This window comes from Cimex lectularius, unplaced genomic scaffold, assembly GCF_000648675.2.
Source record: "Cimex lectularius strain Harlan isolate CLEC.00 unplaced genomic scaffold, Clec_2.1 scaffold130, whole genome shotgun sequence".
In the NCBI taxonomy this organism is placed as follows: Eukaryota; Metazoa; Arthropoda; class Insecta; order Hemiptera; family Cimicidae; genus Cimex; species Cimex lectularius.
The window spans coordinates 773,901-793,012 of record NW_019392755.1 but is presented as its reverse complement, the minus strand read 5'-3'; the positions used below and the strand labels follow the sequence as shown (position 1 = coordinate 793,012).

Below are 19,112 nucleotides of genomic sequence, written 5' to 3'. Positions count from 1 at the left end.
TTATATAAACGGTGCTTTGTTAGAGTAACCAACAGGATCCGTTCATTACCGAGTTGGCCAACGGCTTTTCAAGTGCTATTTAGTTTTATTACGTTGGTTCAACATAAGGTTAGCCTAGTTGGCCCAATTATAACGGACATTGTTTTCGTCGGACGGCCAAGTTATGAGCCAGAGCGCCAAGTTTGGTTAAGCAGCTAAAATTACTTGAGCAACTTTTCGTACAAATAAGCTTTCAGCTAGTTTCAAATCGTAAATCCATTTAAGTACCGTGATTTGGAGTTGTTGCTTAAGCGAAATATTCCAGCTTGAGCCTTAGCCTCAAATGTTCAAAATGGAATTAAAAGCGAGGAATATAACAGGCCTGTAATGTTATAAAATCTTTTGGGGCAATTGCCCTTAGAACGAAGTATTAGTCAGCTGTAATCCCGTGTTCTTGGGATGAAGTAAGAAGCTTTAGTGATTGACCAACTAAGTGATAGGCGGATGGGCAGCAACCGCACGTGACTCCCCCAAGTACCGTAATTAGCAGCACCACTCCTCAATCCCAGAAAACAAATAACAATAATACGAACCAATTAGATAAGCTATCTGAATCTTCAATGTACAATAAAAATTTATTGTTATATTTCTGTAACATATAATGCTAATTATAACTTACTTTCCTTAATTTGCATGTACACAAATTCCACTTTTGGAAAATATCAAAAAACAATTTAGTGGAGCGGACGCTCTTGCCAATTCGATAATTAATCGTTACGTGATGATTATTTGGAGGTCGTAAGGTGCGGTCTGGTGTGACGTAGGTTTTAGAAAAATATTTTCTTTATTATGCCAACGTTTCAATCATTATTGAGATCATCTTCAGGGCCAGGGATTTATAAACATCCCGACCGCATCTTACGATATCTGAATAACTTTATAAACATTGTTTAAATTTTAGAAATATATATGGGATGTGAAAAAATGAATTTATACAATGATAGAAAATTTTTCGAATTAAAAACATTACACAATGCTAGAAAATTTTATATCTTTATATTTTTCACATCGTACATGTATTTGTAAAACTTAAACAATGTTTATAAAATGTAAATAAAATAGAAGATGATCTTAATAAAGATCGAAACGTTGGCACGATAAAGAAAATGTTTTTCTAAAACATACGTCACACCAGACTGCACCTCCAAATAATCATACTTAATAAGCGATTAAATGCGCTTGTACTACTAAAATTCGCTTACGTATATGTATAGCAATTACAATGGTTTTTTCGACAATAATTTTTTTTTTTTTTTTTTTTTTTTTGAGTCCCGATTACCCATGACCCCAGTATTGGTTGAATGGTGATACGAGCAGCGCAAAACCGGAACCCGGGAAACGCAAATCATGCTTTATACAATTTAAGTACATTGTTTATAATGCATTACTGCTTTCTATTTTTTATCGGTTCCTATTCATCCATGTATATCGTAGGTAATTTGTTGTAACTCCAGTATTAAACTGAATATTTATTTAGAAATCGTGAGATGCGGTCTGGTGTGATGTAGGTTACAGAAAAACATTTTATTTATCGTGCCAACGTTTTGATCTTTATTGAGATCAACTTCAGGGCCTGGGATTTACAAACATTGTTTGCATATAACAATTACATTTTGGATGTGGAAAAGTTAATTTATACAATACAAAATATATTTTTTATATATTCAATCAAAATATTTCTACTCACTCAAAGTGTTTGTCTTCTGTGTAATTGTGCCATTGTTGCGTGTCGTGTCGAGAGTGCCAGTGAGATTTTGCTATTTTGTGTTTATATATGTTGGATTTTGGAGGAGTGGGGAAGGATGTCAGTTACATGTAAACTCAGTCGCAGCTACGCCCATATCATTAACCAAATTCAATACTGATAACATACCTATATCATTACATTACATTCCGCACATCAAATATTATTCAAAAAATCTAATTTCCCAACAATTTAGCTTACCTTTTCCTATTTATCCCTTTCTATATAATCCTGAAAGGATAATCTGGCCGAACCATTACCAACACATTTTTTCCCTTCGTCGGCTCTTTTCACCTCAAAGAAGCCGAGTCCTTATACAAAAATCTCTTTTCTATACCGACATCCTTCCCCACCCTTTCAAAATACAACGTATATAAACACAAAATAGCAAAATCTCACTGGCACTCTCGACACGACACGCAAGAATGGCACAATTACACAGAAGACAAACACTTTGAGTGAGTAGAAATACTTTGATTGAATATAAAAAATATATTTTGCATTGTATAAATTCACTTTTCCACATCCTAAATGTATTTGTTAAATGTAAACAATGTTTGTAAATCCCAGGCCCTGAAGATGATCTCAATAAAGATCGAAACGTTGGCACGATAAAGAAAATGTTTTTCTGAAACCTACATCACACCAGACCGCATCTCACGATTTCTAAATAAATATCGATTAACGGTCACTAATCACCACACATTAAAATGAATGCATTTTGCGCTAATTCCCATAACCCGTATTCAGCTATCATCATATTTATATCTCATATTACATAAATTTATATTACAATTAAAATCACTTATTTTACAAAAACCAATATCAATGTTACGGCTTACATTCGCCGTCATTATATCATTTAACTTTCTAATTATTCACTTGTAAGTATGTGACATTTACACAAAAACTATTTTGATATTTAATTTATTTTCCATTTGTATTTTGATATTTTCATTGTAATAGTTACAGTTTTGGCTGTTTATAATTTGGATTTGGGATTAGTCAGTATTTTATGATTTCGAAACATATTACGGTTAGACATATTCCTGAAGTTTCTTTTACACACACTGGCAACTTTTTATAAGTTTGATTACATATATGTTTACTGAAGCTTTTTTTAAAAATAGTGTATGTACGGTCAGGCATATATACACACCTTGTTTATAAAACCGATAAAAAAATGAAAAAAGCAAATTCAAATACAAATTCAGGTTAAGCAACGAAAGAAAACATTGGCATAGAGCGGTAATGAGCCTTCGAAAACCCCTTGTTTCCGGTTGCTTTGATCGAATTTGAATTCAATTGGCACAAGGGAACCTACTTTGAAGGGACCATGAAAACTTTTGAGAGCATTGTATTTCGATACAGTTTTAACTAAAGGTCTTCCAACTTAATGAAAGAGTTTCCCTTGTGGGAGAGCACGTGATGTTTACAATGGGCTTCCCTTCGCCAAAGTAAAAGGGTTCATCAACAAAAGGGCCAGCTTGTTGAGGAAAAAGTACCCGTCGTCGAACGTTAGGGTTTTATCCTCTCATCGTTGCTACCTACGCTCGTACCCTGGTTCAAAAATACATTCTTGTAATATATAAAAATGGAATGATCATACTGGTAAACATGACAAGGAAATCAACATCGACAACTTTTTGTGTAACATTTCTTTTTAGATGTGCTTATATAAAACTATCTTGTTTAAAATAAGAAAAAATATAGCTCGATAATACAATTTTTATTATTAACGCGTTTATCTACGTCCATCTATTGTCTATTCACTAGATATTATACTTCCAATCGAAAAAACGTATATTTTTTTTTATTTGATTAAATTTTTGTAATCATTAAGCAGTAAGTCAATAACCTTTGCCACATTCAATTTAGCAAAATTTAGATGCAGAAGCCGAATCTCCGATAGGATAGTATATTTTGCAATAAAATGCATATATTTACACTAAATCTAACAACCTCCTCGAATCTTCTGCCGATGACACAGCTGTAATATGAATTGTTGCTTCTGAAGATCTGCAGGAACATATCACTTGTTTAGCAGTTGTGCAGACATTGGAAAATGAATAATATAAATGAAAAGCACGTCCATGTCACGTTTACGCTCCGAAACAAAATTCCTCCAATATTTTCAAACTAATGATCTAAGATGTAAATAAATGCTCCCAACTATGTTTCCAATTCTCCTCTCCACAATGACTTTAAAATCCCAATTATCAAATACATAATTCCCAAAAATTCGCCATGTTCTACAATAAGCTCTCCCTTCACCTCAAGTCCAACAGAATACACACAATCCTGTAAAGCGTTTCATTAGGATATGGCACCGCGACCTCCTTTCTGAGGAGTAGGCAATGAAGTTTATTCAGTGAAGTGAAGTGAGAGAATAATATTGATTATCTGCCCTCAATATATAAATTTGTAAATATCTGTAAATATATCTATGCTCATCAAATTACATATTGTAACCATGTATTTCACACTAATAAAATATTCAAAAAATGTGTTTATTAAAAAACTGGGTAGATTATGTTGGCTGCATTTTTATCAAATTATAAGAAACGCATTGCGTCACTTAATTGGACAGATGACTTCCGATTAGTATTCGGCAAAGATTTCCAGGCCGTTATCGTCTCTCAATTTATTCCGCACAACTCCCCGCGTTCCAGTTGTGTGAACGGAATTGCTTTGGGACACGATTTTGTAACGCTTTTTTTCTAAATAAAACGTGCAAGGAGAACATCGGCTCTGTAACATTACTTCATTTTTAATGTCATTTGATTTTGACCGTTTTTTGAATACCGGTTGATTTTACTTTAAGGATAAATTGAAATGTGCTAGTAAGTAATATACCTTTACTACCAATATTAAAGTACATAATGCATTACAATTATAAATAAATTATTTCAGTGATACATCGAAATATCATTTCTTTAAAGCCAGGAAATGATATCAATTAACAATTTATATTACATAAACAAAATCATTTTCAATTTCAATTCTATTGCCAGATGAAAATAAAATGTAACAAAATTATTCCTTTATTTTTTAAATTCGTTACTTTCTACAAAAGTGTCATTCTGTTATTCGCCATGCTTCTGTTCTCTTCCTTAATTCGTGCAACATGATAGCCCACTTTTATTTAAGTATTAGTACCGCTTTCACAACATCTTAAACCCTACTCTCCTGGTATCAGACATTCTTATTTTTTGGTACTTCTTGATCCCTAGCGCATTGTTTCAATTTAAAACTAAATAGCTTTGTATAGATGTTTTATTCTCTTTATATACATGTCATGCTCCATAGGTCTACCCTCTGATCTTTCTGAAAATTAAGAATATTTTAGGTTTTGGTCAAGATTACGCCACTGCTAGGAAAATTACATAAAAATGAAATAATAATTAAGGATCAACAAAGTACAATGAACCTCAAAAGAAAACAAACATATTAAACACAAATCAAAACCAAAACGAAAGTACAACTTCTTATGAACCTTTATTCAGTTGTGGTCTCCACATAAATTTGAACTACTTGGAAAAAACTAATTGTTCGCCCACAGACGCCGTACGTTTACCGCATCTGAAACATTTCTACATTAACCCACACCAATCTTTCGAAGAGCCAGTGTAGGCAGTTGAAGAAAGGCAATTTGGCATGTTGATTATGCTGAATAATGGTAATGGTCATGAAGAAGAAAGTAATTGCAATTGCTACTGCCAAGATTTATACTTATTTCAAGGTCATCGTGCAAAACAACCTTCAATAAGTCTACAGATTCACATTTTAAGTTTTTACAAGCGATCTCAAATTTCCTTCAAGACTGACTCAGTCCCAATATTGCCAAATACAGTCCATTGCGTTGTTGGGGACTGAATCGGTCTTCGCCTGTAAAAACGTTAATATGTCAATCTGTAGACATATTTAAGGTTCTTTTGCTTGGTGTCACACTACTCATCCCGAAGGTAAAACAAACCGTCAAATCATTTGACGGCGTATTTCAACAAAGTATTGTGCAGGTTCTATTGCTAACGTACCTTTGCCAAGGAGAAAAGGAAACTTGAGTGTGAGCACATATTTGTTTATTTCAAAGGAGGCGTTTCTTTTATAAAAGTGCAAGAAAGCTAAGTTTCGAACGTGACTATCTTTTCATCCATGTACATATTAAAAAAATGTATGCAGAGAAACAACCATGGTTTCCTGACTATGTGTGATATCTTTTGAGAAAAAAATATAATCAATGAAGGCTATGTACATATTTTTAGGGCTTTCTCTTCTTTTTACATTGTCTTCTTATTTATTGCATGAAAATTTTCATCAGAAAAATATATGCTTTAGTAACTTGCTTGCTACACTAATTGCAGAAAAAGAAGGGTTCTTCTAAACTATTTTAGAGTTCTAACTTGTTGGGCAAATATTTTTGGTATTTGACTGGTTTATCGTTTTATGAAGTAGGATTATATTTGAAATTGTTCACTCTTTTGGGATTCAATTTGTTCTTTAACCACAAATTAAATAATTTTTTAACTAGTAATTATTCAGAAATCGTGAGATGCGGTCTGGAGTGATGTAGGTTTCAGAAAAACATTTTCTTTATCGTGCCAACGTTTCGATCTTTATTGAGATCATCTTCAGGGCCTGGTATTTACAAACATTGTTTACATTTAACAAATACATTTAGGATGTGGAAAAGTGAATTTATACAATGCAAAATATATTTTTTATATTCAATCAAAGTATTTCTACTCACTCAAAGTGTTTGTCTTCTGTGTAATTGTGCCTTTCTTGCGTGGCATGTCGAGAGTGCCAGTGAGATTTTGCTATTTTGTGTTTATATAAGGTGTATTTTGAAGGGGTGGGGAAGGATGTCGGTATAGAAAAGATATTTTTGTATAATGCCTCGGCTTCTTTGAAGTGAAAAGAGCCGACGAAGGGAAACAATGTGTTGGTAATGGTTCGGCCAGATTCATCCATTCAGGCTAAATAGGAAAAGTAAAGCTAAATTTTTGGACAATTAGACTATGAAAAATATTTGATGTGTGGAATTTACTGTAATTATATATGTATGTTATCTATATTTATTTAGAAATCGTGAGATGAGGTCTGGGGTGATGTAGGTTTCAGAAAAACATTTTCTTTATCGTGCCAACGTTTCGATCTTTTATTGAGATCATCTTCAGCGCGTGGGATTTACAAACAATGTTTACATTTAACAAATACATTTAGAATGTGGTGTGTATATTTGTTAAATGTAAACATTGTTTGTAAATCCCACTCCCTGAAGATGATCTCAATAAAAGATCGAAACGTTGGCACGATAAAGAAAATGTTTTTCTGAAACCTACATCACACCTGACCGCATCTCACGATTTCTGAATAATTATCGATTAACGGTCACTAATCACCACACACTTTTTTAATTAGAGTGAATTTTAATTGGGTTTTAAAATGTTGTCTTTTCGTTATTTGACCGTCAATAAATACTAAATAAACGCATTTCTTAGAATGATATCAAACCTAGAGCCTATTTTAAATTTTACTTGATAATTTCTGGGCAGGGTAAAAACTAAATTATCGATTTATTACAACTCTACTAAAAAAATTTAAAGAAAAATTTTACTAATCAGTAAATATTGCATAAACTAATCTTATTTTGTTTTAATAAAATCGTACTTTATACAGTTAATATAATCCACGACATCCGGTGATATCAAATAAGGAGATTTGCAGGGTGAAGAAAATGATGATAGTCCCCATTCACCTCAGAATTATGCCGATATATATTGTTCATTTCAGATGATGTTTTGATTGTGAATGAAGATTTTTCTTGTCCAGTCACTGATCTAAAAGATTGCTACGTTTTGTTAATTAAAAATATAAAAATACTTTTTATTTTTTAAATATTAGAAATATAACTGAATGAAACAAAATTTACCCTTTTTCTTAGGAATACAAGAAATTAAAGCGGAAAATGTTTAAGAAAACGATTTTTTCTGGGTTCTCATTTTACCCGAAATACAGAAAGAGCAAACAAAATTAAATCCCCTGGGCAGAAACTTCTTTGATAAGGCTTGTTCTTTGATGATTTGTTTGAGCACGGTCGAGGGGAGACCCAGGGAAATGGGCGGCCTTTCTCCGGCCGGAGATTCCGTTGATCCACGTGAATCTATTTCTTGTCCATGTTGGGCTACCCGCACATGAGTCCCTCGTAAACAAGCCGTCTTATTACAGACCGAACGGAAAGCACGTGCCCACATCCTCCCTTTCCATAAATGTTAAATCAGAGCAGTCGCAGGGCCAAAGGGCTAATCCAAGGAACGCGATGAGCCTGGCATATTAGCCCCGGTCCCTCCGTCCTTTCAAAATTAGTTAATGTTAATATTGTCGACTTGAGTCTTGACTTCAATTCATCAAAATGTAGCATATAATTACTCTAAGTCTTTTCTAATGCCGTTTGATTGATATGATCCTTCTGCTCGGATGAGATTCCCCCGATTCGGTGCGTTATTACAAAAGCATTAGCATTATTGAATAAATTCCGTCCACGGTCTCAGAGTCTTCCTCCGTAATTTTCCCCCCTAGTATTTAAAGAGGATTTGAACCCTCCAATATATTATAAAAATATTTTATTTATTTTTGTGATAACTGACCTTGTAATTTTTGTTTCAGGTATGAGCAGTTTCGGTACAGTTAAGATCCAATCACTGTAATGTAAGTCTACTTCATTCCTCTTTACCATTAAAATTTGATTTAATTCCTTCTTTTCCCTGAATTTTATATATAGTTACAAATAGCTTAAACATATTTAATGAACGTAATGACGTCACGTGATGACTTAAATATTGGCAATTAGCGAAATTAGAGAGTGTAAGATAGTCTTCTTTTTATATATCATACATTGTATACTATTGTAATTAACTTTACCAGTGTAAATATGGACTAGTTGAAAGAGAAAAATATAAGTTTGTTTACGAAAAAATGCTGTTTGAACCACTCTAATTATTTTTTCCTCGTCAATAAATTACGCTTGTTCAATCGATTAAATTAAGGTACCTGAAAAATAGCATAAAGTTATTACAGACAATCTCAGAAAACTTGAACTATCCAAACGGTAGGATTCATTTAGCAATTCCTGGACTTCCTATGTTTTATTAATAAAAATTGCAATTACAGTGGTATATTAATGTAACTAACTTTACCAATGTAGATATGTACTAGTTGAAAGAGAAAAATATATGTTTGTTTACGAAGAAATTCTGTTTGAACGACACTAATTATTTTAGCCTCGTTAATAAATTACTTTTGTTCAGCCGATTAAATTAAGACATCTGAAAAATAGCATAAATTTATTCAGAAGATGTAAACTACCCAAATGGTAGGATTCATTCAGCAATTCCTGGACTTACTAGTTTTTCTTAATAAAAATTGCAATTACAATATCACGCATTTATATTTGAATAGTAGTACAAACCTAGTTGTAAAAATTTCTACCCCAATTTTTTAATTCCATGTAGTTTTCTTACTTATATACCTTATACTTTCGCAATTTTATATTTCCGTCATATTACGAAATTCTCTAACAATTGAGTAATACTATTAATCCATGAAGAATAATTTAATAACTGTCTTAATTCTGTATTTAATGTATTTTGCTAAGAATAATTGATAATTCTTAGTCATGGCGACAGACGTGATGATTTGACCTGATGATGAGCGTGTAAATCTTGAAATTCGGATTTTTTAAAAGAACTTACTATTAGAAAGAACTACCTTTTAAAAATATATATTCTATATATATTCTAAATATATGTAAGGATTTTGCAATTAAACTTAAAAATAAATTATTTAAACAAAGAAGTCAAATAATGGTTGCTATTTAACGTTGAGTTTAATAGTTACTTTTTCTGCACAAAGCTTTTTCTAGCAATCTGATTTATGTAGACTATGGAAAAAGAAGCTAAATGAGCCTACACTCCGAAGCAAATCTCTTCTCCCAATATAGTACAACATTGTTCTTATCCTCAAATCCGACTGCATGCGTTGAATTGAGTTCCACCTTGACACACAATTAACATAGAAAAAGCATATATGCAAATGACTTAATAAGGCTTAAATAGACGCTATGGACTACTCTCCAAACTTATAGGACAACAATCTAAACTATAGACGAAAACATCTACAAAGTACAAAACGATACTACAACATACTTTTCAAAATCGTCCTTATATTATTCAATTTTGCTAAAACATCGATTTGGATAAGGAATGGAAATGTAGCGAACCGCTAAACTTTGCGATAGCCAACATCTCCAATCCTTCCAATGTAAATTCCTGAGATCCATTGCAAATGCTTAGTATTATATGTCCAATACTATTCTCCATAGCGACCTTAAAATCCAATTTATCCAGAATTTAATACCTTAAAAATTTTCCCGTTTCCAAACAATCTTTCCCAACACCCCAAAAGTCCTACGCAAGTTTTGTCGAAAAGATCCTATCTCTACAATCATGTAGGGTGTATCACGCAGAAATGGCAACGCGACCTCCTTTCGTAGGAATCGTGATAAATCGTGAGATGAAGTAAAATGGGGGAATAACATTAACTATTTACTTCCCTCAACTCGAATAAATCTTAATTCTTTTTAAATATATATGTCTATTCTGATTAAATGTAATTTTTCAATTGTGATAGTAATTAAAATTGTATTTAAAAAAATTAATGAAAAATTTATTAGATAATCATTTTATACATTGTCAATGTACAGACAAAAGTCAAACGTAAAAACCTTTTATAAAATAAAATTCAGGCATACCTCCGCAGTTGTCTGCGGTTATGTTAGTATATTTTTAATATTCCCAGTTAGTCTTCTGTTAGTTAATTTAATATTCCCAAAAGTCAGTTAGTCTTATGTCAGTTAATTTTACTGTGATAAAATAAACAATATTATTTGCTTGTACGTAAATGTTATTGTTGAAGATAAAATTTATTTGTTCATGAGTACATGATTTATTTGTTATAGCCTGACTCTCGGGCTGTATACCTAATAGATAAAAATTCCATTGTACCGTAAAGTTTTCAGTTCAAAAAAGAAAAATGTGACAAATCAATTATCGTAAATTAAAAAAGTTGTCAAACGACACGTGTGGTGTATTTGTTAGGGCGGAACGTCGCGGGCCGGCTCCCAACCGTATTTTCCCCGGCCGATAATTCATCCAGTGTCATAGCTTCTGCTTCGAAACAGATCAACAAACCAGGTATATATTTAGAAACTTTCCCACCCTTCGGTACATCCCGTGTATATTATTAAACGGGCCATTTGTCTTTGGAATTATTAAAAACGTCCACCCAACAAGGGTGACGATTTCCTCCGAATGAATGTGGGCCTTGGCTAAAAATACATACGTCAAAGGTGGCCAATTTAACGGATTAGGAAAAAATAGCATCAATAGAATCAAAAGCAATGTTTGGAACGTTTTATTATTAAAAAAGGCTGGCTAAGTGAATTGAACCTAACAGGAAAGTGGAAACCGGACTCCCGGTTTCTTTAAGAAAGGAGTTGCCAAGCACTTCAGTTTGTAAGTGTTTTTGAAAACATGTGGGTTGAGATTTGTGGTAATTCTTATATGCATTTAGTAGTCATACTTGACCGTATTAATTATTTAAATTAATTATACATTTTATCTAAGATCTTGATTAAAATGAAAAAGCTTGTCTCAAGAGCGGGATTCGAACACACGATGTGTGGCTCAACACGCCGCTTTGAGCTACAGATAGCTGTCATAGTCACGACAGCTGAAGTGGTTAGAACAGTAGTATTTTGAGCCGAAGTTTGTAGGTTCGAATCCCGTTCATGACACAAGCTTTTTCATCTCATCCAAGACTTTAGATAAATTCGTGGTAGTATTGAATGTTAGCTCAATGTATACGTTTTGAATTACTGTGATTGGATCAGGTTCAATGTTTAGGAATTTTACATCACAACTATTTGATATGTTGATATATATTCTATATGGCATGATATGTCCTTACTTTATTTTGTTTCCCATTTTAATTTTTTAAATTGTTTTATTACATATTTTAACTTTTTTCATTACATTTTTATGGCTTTTTGCAGTTATGTCCAATGTTAGGTTTTGGATAATTACAAAACAAGAAGGACAATTCTTGCTTTTACAGTTACAAAACCTAAAATTAATTGTGTATAAGATAATAAAAAATAATATCCGCCACTTATTTAACAAAAAGTAAACCAAACAAAATTGTATATCATTAAAACTGTAGCTTATGCTGTGAGAAAATGTAGCATAAAATCCGTTTAGATCTGTCAAACAAGAGGTTTAAAGGGGTTAAAGCAAATGGAACGATGAGTTTCACTTTTTCGACCCTTGGCTTAGGGGTTAAGCTGATATAATTTTTTAAAATTCCATTTACCGAAATATTGGTTTCTTTTTTTAAATAAAGCATTTTCAATGCCAACGGTGGTTTAACGCAGAAAATAATTATAATTGTATACTACAATATAATAATAGTTTTATACTATCAGGATGACATCCATTTTTTAATGAGTAAATTTATTTTATAGACATTGTAGCAGAAAAATACTCTACTCTAACTATCATAACAAGCCTAGTTATCGCAATTGCAGGTAGAAAACATGAACTGTATATCCCGGAAATAAAAAAAAATTCCTTGGGTTTTACAAAGTAAAACGAGTAAAACTAAATTATTTACTTAAGGGCCCATTAACACTACCTGAGATAGGATTCGATATCAAGCGACTAGTAGCTGAATTTGCAGATACAAGAGCTATGTTGTTCCACCAAGATGATACTGTAACTACGGCAATTGCTCCTTTTTTGTGGGATTTTGAAATTTTACAGAAAGTTTCCTTGTTCTACAGGTGTTGTTAACTACACATACTTTTGTATCAGCCGCCTTAGTGTTAACACTCGATTTAATCCCATCGCTTTGAAATCCGCTTTTCCATAAGCATCACATTGTCTTGGGGCAGATTAAACACAGTTTAAAAACCAAAACGTTATGAAATTAGTCGCGGTATTGCCTCTGACTATAAACTTTTGACATTCGTACAATTCATTTAAACCCAAGTTCGGTATTTAATGTACAATATATACCAAGAAAATAAATGAAGTACTGATTTCATAAAAACCTATCTCCTATTTTATTATATATTTATATTATCCGCAGTAGCAGAAGCTGCTGAAACTTTTTAAATTTGAGGTACCTACTTTTTGTACATTTTACGTACAGTAAGTAATTCGTAATTGTTCATTAAACGTGGCGTTGTGTTTACCGTTAGCAAACTATTCTAGGGATCTTTCACGTAATTCATCATTTTCTATAAATATTATACACGAGTTTATAAATATAGTTTATAACTGAAATTGAAGTTTCAAAGTGGTCTTTGATGTTTAAGGAAATTATTAAAAAATTAAGTCTCAAACTCTATGTTGAAATGTTGTATTTAGTGACCGTTAATTAATGATTATTTAGAGATCGTGAGATGCCGTCTGGTGTGATATATGTTTAGAAAAACATTTTCTTTATCGTGCCAAGGTCTCGATCTTTATTGCGATCCCTGAAGATGATTTCTAAACCTACATTACACCAGGCCGCATCTCATGATCTCTAAATAATTTGTGTAGAAATTCGAGAACAATTGCTATTCGGACATTTCCTGGCCCGTTCTTGTAGTAAATATTGTTTAAAATTTTATTTTGTTTTGATCCTATGCCGTGAATGTATGGTACGTAAATAGGAAGGAAGAAGTAAGAACGTGAATATGAATGGGTTTGGAATTTTGCTAAATTGACCTGTTGACAGCACCTCGAGAACAACTGACTGCAAAGACCAAGGATGGGTGATTCTCGAGTCTGCCGAGTGCCAAAGCAGGAATTGCCGGTGGACTACGAGAAGCAAATAGGCTCAACTCGGCACAGGTTTGTATGTATATATATATATATATATATATAGACATATACATACATATGCGGATTTAGGCCTATATAAATCCAAAAAAAGTCAAATATATTCGTCAAATTCTAAACGATCCTTCTCAATTTGTAGGTAATATACAGAACTTTATATTATGTTTCATCTGTGAAACAGACAGCAGGAATGAGAGAACGGACGCAGGCCGTTCCCTCGAAAAATGCTATTTTACTCGGTTATGTTTATAATCCTCAGGCGTATTGTAAATATCCCAAGGCATGCCTCCTTAAAGTCTTTAATGCGAATTTATTTGGTTTTTATTGCTGTAATCTTATGAATAAGGGTTTCACTCCTGGGAAATATTACCTGAGGAGGTTTTGCGTGCGGGATGCCACGGCGGGGTGGGGTTGTTGAGAGCGGTGAGTTTCTTGAAAAGTGTGTTTGCCAAGCGAACGCCCCTTCTCTTTGTACACAGACTGGCGGATAAGACACTCGAGGTAGTGTAATTAATTTTTCTCTTTAATCTGTTCCACCCTCTTTAACCAACGCGAAATTCATCGTATTTAATTGTTTGTTTTTGGGTAATAAAAGAATTCGCTTTTTGGATTAGCGTTTAAATATTGTATGCAGTTTTGTAAAGCTTGCAGGATTAACTTAAATCCATTTTAATAATAAGAATTGTTTATTATTTTTACTCTTGCTGTAATTTAGACTTTAATTTGGTCACATAGGCTTTATATAATATTTATTTAGCTAGCAAATAACACAATTTAAAAACACAAAAATAGAAAAGAATGTTGTCAAGACAACGTGAGATGTACATTTAGTCGCACATTGTGACGTTTTATTGTTTCCATTTCCATAAGAATAATCGCTTGTTTATTTTATTATATATTATATTATATTCAAAAATTAAAAATCTGTTTTCCATCCCATTTTCACGAAATGATTATAAATATATGAAAGCAGTGACGTTAATCTGGCTAACTCTGTAAGGTAGTATTAAATAAGTCTAAAGAAAAGAAAGCCCCGGGTAAGGATAGAGTCACATTTGAATATTATAAGAATGCCCCTGTAAGTTTTCTTACTTTATTGTTAGAAGTGTTTAATAATATATTCCTTCAGGCAGTATTCCTTCTTCATTTAAGGAGACCATAAATTTCCCCCTTTTTAAAAAAGGCAATAAAAACTGTGCTTAGAACTATAGAGGTATATCCTTTATCAATACTACAGTAAACTGTACAAAGGACTGATTCTCTCTAGAATAAATGAATGGATAGAAAATAATAATGTCTTGAAAGAGTTTCAAGCCTGATTTAGGTTAAATTATTCAACTGTCGACAATATTTTTAATTTAGTCAACTTAATAAAAATAAAAATTAAAGTAAAAAAGCAAAAAGTTTATGCTTTCATCGTCGATTTTTCTGCAGCTATTGACAGTATTGATCGATATGTACTTATATTCAAACTTCACGGACTAGGCCTCTCCTCAAAAATTATAAACTCAATAAAAAACCTGCTTACAAATTCTGTTTGGTGCGTAAATGCTCTAACACAGGAATTCCAAACCGAAATGGGAGTAAGGCAGGGCTGCCTCCTCAGTCCCACGTTATTCTCTCTGTACCTAAATGATCTAGAGAGCCAGCTAGATGGTGGAATATGCCTTGAAAGTGGTAGTAAGGGTAAATTACTCGCATATGCAGATGACCTGTGCTACTAACTTCCAACCCATTACACTGTAAGGAATGATCAACTCACTAAATAACTACTGCAAAAACTGGAACTTAAAATTAATCTTGAAAAATCGAAAGTGATGGTCTTTAGGAATGGAGGTAGACCAGCGTCAAACGAGAAGTGGCATCTGGGTAAAGAATGCATTCAGGTGGTTAATGAGTACAAATACCTAAGGATCAGCCTTCCACCCACTTTGTCCTTAACCAAACACTTTACAGAAAAGTCGGGTAAAGTTAAAATGGGCTTAAATATAATATGGCGCCAGCTTATGGATAACAACGATAAAATTTTCCCAGTAAAGGCGAAGTTGTTTAATACAGCCTGTAGTTCTGTGATTTGCTATGGAGCCCAAGTATGGGGTTGGGAAGAATACGAGGAAATAGAAAGGGTGCAGAGGTTCTTTATCAAAAAACTGCTCAGACTCCCTCATATACACCCACCTTTTTTGTCCAAACGGAAACAAAATCGCTCCCCATGTGTCTGTATACAATTAAATTGCATTTTGATTTTATAATAAAAATTCTAAATCTCCCACATAATAGTTTACAAAAAATCTTAGTTTCTCAGGTAATTAAAAAACAAATATACTGGTTTAGGCAAATGCAAATCCTGTTAAAAAATTTAAAATAGATTGTACATTGTAATGCAACTAATACTGAACTACGGAAAAACTGTTTTAAAGAAATAAGAAATTCTATACTAATTAATTACAACAAAGAATGTGAAGATAATATTAAAAATTCGCTACCTCCCCATTATACCATGAACTTAATTTTGATTTAGAAAATCATTATTTAAATGGCAGCCTAACACTCGACTATACGAGGTGTATCTTTAAAATAAAAGGAGTTGTGCTAAACTTAAATTATAAATACTTTAAAAAAGATAATATTGTCTGTACACTATGTAATATACAAGAAGAAGAAGACCTATTCCACTTTCTGGCTGTCTGTCCCTCTTACAGTAACTACAGGTTGAAATATTTCAGCAAAGAAACCGTTTCAGGTGAAAAACTGTATATTTTTTGTATTTATGTAAAGTATATTACCGGCAGAGATTGGACATTATTAGTTAAATACTGTAAAGCGGCCAACACCTCTCGTAATAAACAGTTACAATCCTAAAACTACGATTTTTTTTATTTTGACTTTGGTAGCACATCATTATCAAGGTTACGGTTTATTATTCTTATGTACTAATTATAATCACTTATTCCTATCATTATTATGTATTAAATATTATCATGTTCTTTCAAAATTATCATAGTAGACTTCTCTGCCGGTCTGACACCCTGGCCTTGTCTTTATGAAGTAATCATTTATTCATTAAAAGACCCTTATGTTAAGGTTACAATTTATTTTCATTTTAATCAGTTTCTATAATTATGTTTGTATGAATTAAAAATAAAGACATTTAATAATAGTAATAATAATAAATCTGGCTAACTGTGACGGCGTGATGTAGTCAGTCAAGACAACCAGTGCATCTAAATCCGGAATAACCAGAGACAAAGCAAATCAGTCGTGCTTTTGTCCTCACAGCGAAAGCATATTGTGAATTGTAATAAAAGAAATATAGAGTGAAGTAAACATAATTAAAATGGATCGTTCATTTTCCCGTGAAGACGGAGGGCTTTCTCTAACATATATATTTGTTTTATTGACCTTTAGTTTGTAAATTGTAGAATTTCTATTTAATTTTTGTTTCTGTTTACTGTAAAGAAATTTTGCACAAAATATTTCAGCAAACGGTTAATTTATTATACAGTTAAAACCCGATATATATTATCTTCAGGGCACCAAAGAGAAAGGGTAGGTTAAAATTCTGTAAAATAAATGGAAATTAAAAAAATGGAAAACATATTATATCGAAAGTTTTAATTTTTTAATTGTTCTTCGTAACATTATATATGTTTTTGAAAATAATGATAATTTTGTGTTCGCATATGTGATTTAAACGTACTCTCTCTATTGCTAATTTATTAGCGTGAATTGCTCAGAACAAGTTTTGATGTTCGGATCCAAGTTTGATTCAGCTGAACGCTGGCGTACCTGAGTGTTTAATTTCTTGGCCTTTTTAAGTTTGATCTGCACCACTTATTCTGGTTCTATGCCTTCATCACTATCCACGTTTTTCAGAAAATTTCATTGTTGTTAAGCATTCCAGTAACTGCAGCGTAATAGTCAAAAATCCCGTCTTGAATACGTTTCTTCGTTTGGTGACAAGAGATGCCATCCAATGGTAGCTTGGATTCCATTGTCCAAGTACCATGTTCGATATATCCTTCTTTGGGAAACCACAATTTCTGGCGCAATATTTTACAGCGGTTGCATTTTCTATGCCTCGTCGGCAATATTCATTGCAGGAAGCGAGTCAGTGGCACTGGGTGCAACCAAAATCCTGGAAACACCCACTACTGGTCAGAATAGACCCTTGTGGTCCTACGTGACGAGGAGCTGGGCCAACCCTTATAAGGAAACCCCTTCTACTCTATTCATCCGTTTTATCGGGATTTCGTTGCTAAAATAATAACTATAAGACGTTTTGTCGACCTTGACGATGGAAAAAATATGTTACATCGAGGGTACTGATATGCATTTGTTTTATACGATTTAAAGAGTTTTTTTAAAGGGATCTACACATTCTTACGCTATATTAAAAATGTTTGAAGTGTATAGAAGAAAGAACACATTATTTTTTTAACTTAAACTGGCACTGTAAAATTATAATTATTTAAACAATAACTTTTTTTTATAAACAAACTACAAAATGTTTACTAAAGCAGATAGATTCATGCTTTACGAAACTCAGCACTCATAGTGAACCACCCCATATCCTCTTGACCTGGCGACCATGACCACCTGTAACGTGAATTCACTTTCCAGATTACTTTGGGTTCTCCCTTTTGTTTTATCCCATTTACAATAGGGTGTTAAGAATATTATTTGACAACCAAATTTAATTTTGCACTCAACTAATTAACTCAACATTATCTGACTGTCTCTGATTCTAAGATTCAAACATCAAATTAAAATAAGATGCAATGTTATAATCAAAAAATCGTGAAGATTTGAACGACATTATTACTGATTGCCTGTTTAACTAAAACATAAATCCCTATTATAAACAGATTTAATTAAATTTGACAATGCACTTTGTATCTTAATTCCAAAAACATATCGTGACATTGCTCTACTGAACATACTAAATCTTTAGCATTACTCACTCAAGCTTAATAGTAATTAATCTTTTTATGTAAGTATTGCTAGAAATGAAAAAGTTAGTATCACGCGCGGGATTCGAACCGCTCAATACGCCGCTGCTCTAATCATTTGTGCTATCGTCACTTCCATCCACTCGGACAGCAACCCTCACCTAACCCTACATTTCGAATTTCCCCTCCTTTTTGCCATTTTTCATAAGGCACGATAGCTCAAGTGGTTAGAGGAGCGGCGTATTGAGCTAAAGACAGTGGGTTCGAATCCCTATCGTGACAATAACTTTTTCATTTCAACGAATACCTTACATAAAAAGATTAATTGATTGAAAGAAGTTATTTGGTCAATCGGACCACGAAATATAATGAAATTAATAGTAATTTTTACGTCCCAAAAAACATTTAAAATAGAAATGTGTGGTGTTC

At 32.7% G+C, this 19,112-nt stretch overlaps 1 protein-coding gene across 3 annotated transcripts in view; it reads left to right on the top strand.

Moving 5' to 3' along the window:
• LOC106672528 (kinesin-like protein CG14535) overlaps positions 1-19,112 on the top strand; it is a 347,817-nt gene that overhangs the window by 163,339 nt on the left and 165,366 nt on the right. Inside the window, exon 2 of one of the 3 annotated variants that reach the window (XM_024227301.1) lies at positions 8,453-8,494. The exons of the other annotated variants lie outside the window; for them this stretch is intronic. Within the exon in view, the coding sequence (XP_024083069.1) occupies positions 8,493-8,494 (2 nt within the window). The 5' untranslated portion in view covers positions 8,453-8,492. The remainder of the gene's footprint in view (positions 1-8,452; positions 8,495-19,112) is intronic. 3 annotated transcript variants of the gene reach the window in all.